This window comes from Brassica oleracea, chromosome C5 (genome assembly GCF_000695525.1).
Source record: "Brassica oleracea var. oleracea cultivar TO1000 chromosome C5, BOL, whole genome shotgun sequence".
Taxonomy (NCBI): domain Eukaryota; kingdom Viridiplantae; phylum Streptophyta; class Magnoliopsida; order Brassicales; family Brassicaceae; genus Brassica; species Brassica oleracea.
The window spans coordinates 29025615-29029747 of record NC_027752.1 but is presented as its reverse complement, the minus strand read 5'-3'; the positions used below and the strand labels follow the sequence as shown (position 1 = coordinate 29029747).

Here is a 4133-nt window from a genome sequence, read left to right as displayed (position 1 = left end):
ATTTTTCTTTAATGTGTTTATTTGCAGTGGTTTGAGCTGATGCAAAGCTCGCGGGACTGAGAGAGGTCGAGGGCTGAAATTTTGTTCGACGGGTGTGATGCCTTTGCTTCTAGACTGTTATAGTATACAACGACCGTAGTTAGTTAATTCACATGAGAACCCACAGATGCTGTTTTTATCTTTTATTATTTATATATGTGGGGAAAGCCCTCTTCTTTTGCGAATGTCCACAACGTCAATTGCTATTTCTCCTAAAGTGTGTACACTTTCAATTGCGAGCTGGTAAAGGTATCATTACAAACTGATAAAGCACAAGAAAATTATGTATGACATCAAGTTATCTGACCGGTTTGTTGTCTTGGTATATCATCTGATTTAGTTCCTGCTATTTTTATCAACTCTTTTTATTTCTTTGACCCAACAACTACTTTGCCACATGCATTCGTCTGGGCCCTTAATTGCTTCTTTTTGGGTCATCGGCCCTTGATGATTAAAGTTGATCTTCTTTGAGTAACAAGCTTTTCAAGGTTATGATTATGAACAAAGCAAAGCTATTAGCACTACTTAAAAAACAGTGATATTTAGATCATTTATTGTTGAAATATAACTTTTTTTTACATTTTTTTCTTGTAGCCAACCTAGTTAACATTTCTTGTGAAATAGTAGAACGAAAAATAATTTTATCAGTTTCAACTTCAAAAAACTTCTTTAAGCTGTGGCGACCGATACTGAAATAATCAACCTATGTTTTGATAATAATATTTCACTTTTTTTTAAAAAAAAGGTCGAGCACTCGGTAGACTTTTGAATTTCCATGAATATTGATTCTCGAACTATGTTTAAATGCGTACCATTCTGTTAAAGAAATTTCAAAATTTAAACATGATGTTCTCAAAGTATCACTTTTAGTTTTTTTAAATTAAACATAAATCCAAAAGTTTTTTCGTATATTTGAAATTGTTCAAATCTGGACTCGATGGAGTTCACCAAATGAAGATTGTAGCCCTGTTCGGAGCGTTAACGCTGCGGCAGCGACAGCGATCAAAAGTACAAAAGGAATGGTGAAATTTTTTTGCTTGTGAAAGACGCAGCGATCACTTTGACGTTAAGAAGCGGAGAAACCGAGAGAAATTGTGGAACGCCAGATAAAAGAGCGTCAGACTCCGGAATTATTTGAGTCGCCAGCGGCAACTTCTGTTCCTATTCCACTCTCACCACCGTGATATTTTACATTAATTTCTTTGTTCTCCGTGTTTTTTCGTTGTCGCTAGTCTCTACCGCTGCGTTTACGTACCGAATTATTGACCAAATGAAGAACCAAAAAAGTATATCTTCTCGACTCTCTTTAACATGTTCAGGTGTGTGTATTCATGAAAACTCTCATAAAACTTAGTCTTAAAACTTAGATAACATGATGAAGCAGATGAATTTTATATATAATAAGAATTATAGGACCGAATCAAACAACCAAATATGAAATTACAAACGACTACAAAGACACAACAAAAAGAGTTTTCTAGGTTGATTAGACAGATCTCCAATGCTAAGAGTCAATCATCATCAACCTAGAAACAACCCTCTAGTTTCACTGACTCTCTTGATTGCTACACACGAAGACAAGAAAACAGGAAAAGAGAACTGACTGAACTCTCTCTTTCGAAGACCTTTTAGCATGGACTCACATGATGGTGCATCGACCCTTTTCTTCATTTGGTTGCGTTGGCATTTGCTGGAACCGGTGCGACTCTGAGGGATTGTATGTGAACTCAGATGTGTCAAGCCCATACTGGTTCAACAAAAAAACACATCAGCGAATCTCAGTATCTCGTTTCTTTTCACCTGTTGTTTCAAAAGCTTTTACGCAATTTAATCATGTTACCTTCTCCCTCATACGTGCACTCCAAGGGTCACTGCGGCTCGGGCGTTGGTCTAAAGTAGGAGCGACTGGGACACCAGTAACAGGGGCGGGTTGGCGGTTGATGAATGGCTGCCTGATCTGCCTTGGTGGAGTAATAAACTCGTCATCACTGTCATACTCCGCTGGTGTATTAGCTGCCCTAACCATAAGGGCAAGCAAGAAAAGCAAAGCCTGCGAGGAAACAAGACAGCATTAAGAGTTTTTCGAGGTGATAGTATGTTTCCATTACAATATTCTGAGTAGTATCTCAATGTAAAGACCATACAAGCCCTTACACAGGGATATTAAACTTTTAAAGAGAGATTTGCAGACAAGTTTTATTCATAAAAAATATTTAAAATTGATATCAAAAGTTTGCTTGCTCTTACCTCGAAAACAACGGCTCCTAGAGCTACCCATCTCACAATGTTCCAGTTTTCTCTGAGGAAATTATAGATGGTGTCGAAGTTTCCAGTCCTGTCAGAAGGAATTTCCTAGAGAACAGATATACAAAATGGTTAGCTAAGAATTGAGTACAGTCCTGACTTGAGACAACATGAAACCTAAAGCCCAAGAAAAGAAGAAGAAAGAAACTCACATCTCTCCAGCTGTTGTCGAAGAAAATAAACGCAGCAGCTCCAAGCTCCGCCAAGATCAACAAGATGAGAAGCAGAGAGTACTAATCTCAATTAAGGAATCTAAAAGGTTGAGACTTTCGGTTTGTAAAGCAGAGAGTAGTATGCGCAATTAAAAAGGTTCACAAGAGCAAACAAATCTAAGAGAAGCATGGTCAGCCAGGATACACAAGATAAGCAGCAGATGTTCCTGGAACAAGTACCAACACAGCCACAGCATGAAATAACAAACAAAGCCACGCCGATACCAATGAACAAGTAGATGAACCTGCAGTTCAGTTTTACGTGACCAAGATTATGTTTTTTGGGACACAGAAAAATAACTAGTACAGGACAAGACATACCAAGCTTTGGGGAGATTGTCAAAGACATTGGAAGAGAGAGCGACAGACATAAGCATGGGCCTCCCGAAAGAGACGTAACTTTGGTCGTCGCCAGTGAAGTTAAGAGAGTTGTTATCGGTTGCTCTCTGGTACTCGACAAACAAGTAGATACCATAACCAATCATCCCAAGTCCAGCAACCGCCAGAAGAAAGTTGAGTAACTTTAGCAAACACTCTAGACAACCTCTACATGCCATTTTGTTCTTTAACGACTCAGCTCCTTTATGTATGGTTGACTCAGCTTTTTTTTCTCCCCTTTGGAAGAATTCTCCTGAAAAACTAAAATTAATCGAAACTAACTACTTGTTGATTTAGGCAACCCTAGAAACGTTATTACAAAAATTCAAAATCCAACGTCGTGACTATACACGAATAAACCATCGCAACGATATGAAATTGAGAGATATAGAAATAAAATTTTCCTAATCATCACAGAAATGATTCCACGAAGCATTTCCGGAGAACAAAAAAAATAGACGAATCGGATTAGTTCAGATCGGGACAAGGACAACGAATCGGAATTAGGGGATCGAAGCGAGAGATGATGGAAGAAACTTACGGAGGATGAATGATTGAGTCTTCGAGCAAAGGTCTGAATAGATAGTTTTAATTTTATCTTTGTCGTCGAGAGGAAGGTGAAGAAAAACCGAAGGGAAGGGAATGGAATTTTCTTTTGTTTTGTATTTTTGCTGTATGTCATCATTGTTAGTGCCAGCTGTCATTTTATTTTTATTATTGGACAACTTGAAGATATATAAGGCCTTTTAAGTGTCAGGAGCCCAAGTAGGTGTACGTGTCTTTGGATGATAATCTTTATTATTATTCAGTCGGCAATTAAAATTTGTTTTTTTTCTTTTTTTTTTTTGTGTGTGGAATTGAATGTACAGTCCCACACAATTTCTGTTTGTTATTTTACTAAAAACAAATCCAACTTTAGTTCATCTTCAGAACGTGGTTCAGAATGGATCTAACCAGGACTAAAATATCTTCAACCCGCTTCGGAGTGCAGTTGACACTTGTTTTATCATTGTTGACTGAATGCAATCCTTTTTGACACGTGCCATCGACTATTAGCGGATTTACCGTAGTTATCATGAACGTCACCATGCCTGATAACAATTTCGATTTTACATATAAGAATATATATCTATCTATCTATAACAATAAAGTAGAATATTCTCTCTTCTCCTACTGCCACGTCACCATGGAGAGAAGGAC

At 37.7% G+C, this 4133-nt stretch overlaps 1 protein-coding gene across 2 annotated transcripts; it reads right to left on the bottom strand.

The window, feature by feature from the left end:
* Nucleotides 1-1407: 1407 nt before the first annotated feature.
* On the bottom strand, nucleotides 1408-3600 carry LOC106343399 (tobamovirus multiplication protein 2A). Of its 2 annotated transcripts, none has more exons than XM_013782593.1 (7): nucleotides 3475-3600; nucleotides 2877-3194; nucleotides 2701-2800; nucleotides 2496-2576; nucleotides 2287-2391; nucleotides 1880-2089; nucleotides 1408-1786 (listed from the first exon to the last, which is right to left on the bottom strand). In XM_013782593.1, the coding sequence occupies exons 2-7, from the start codon at nucleotides 3110-3112 to the stop codon at nucleotides 1679-1681; spliced, it is 840 nt and encodes a 279-aa protein (XP_013638047.1). In that variant the 5' UTR covers nucleotides 3113-3194; nucleotides 3475-3600; the 3' UTR covers nucleotides 1408-1678. The 2 variants fall into 2 exon arrangements, with proteins under 2 accessions (XP_013638047.1, XP_013638048.1); XM_013782594.1 differs by having other exon boundaries at nucleotides 2877-3186; nucleotides 3475-3585.
* Nucleotides 3601-4133: the final 533 nt, after the last annotated feature.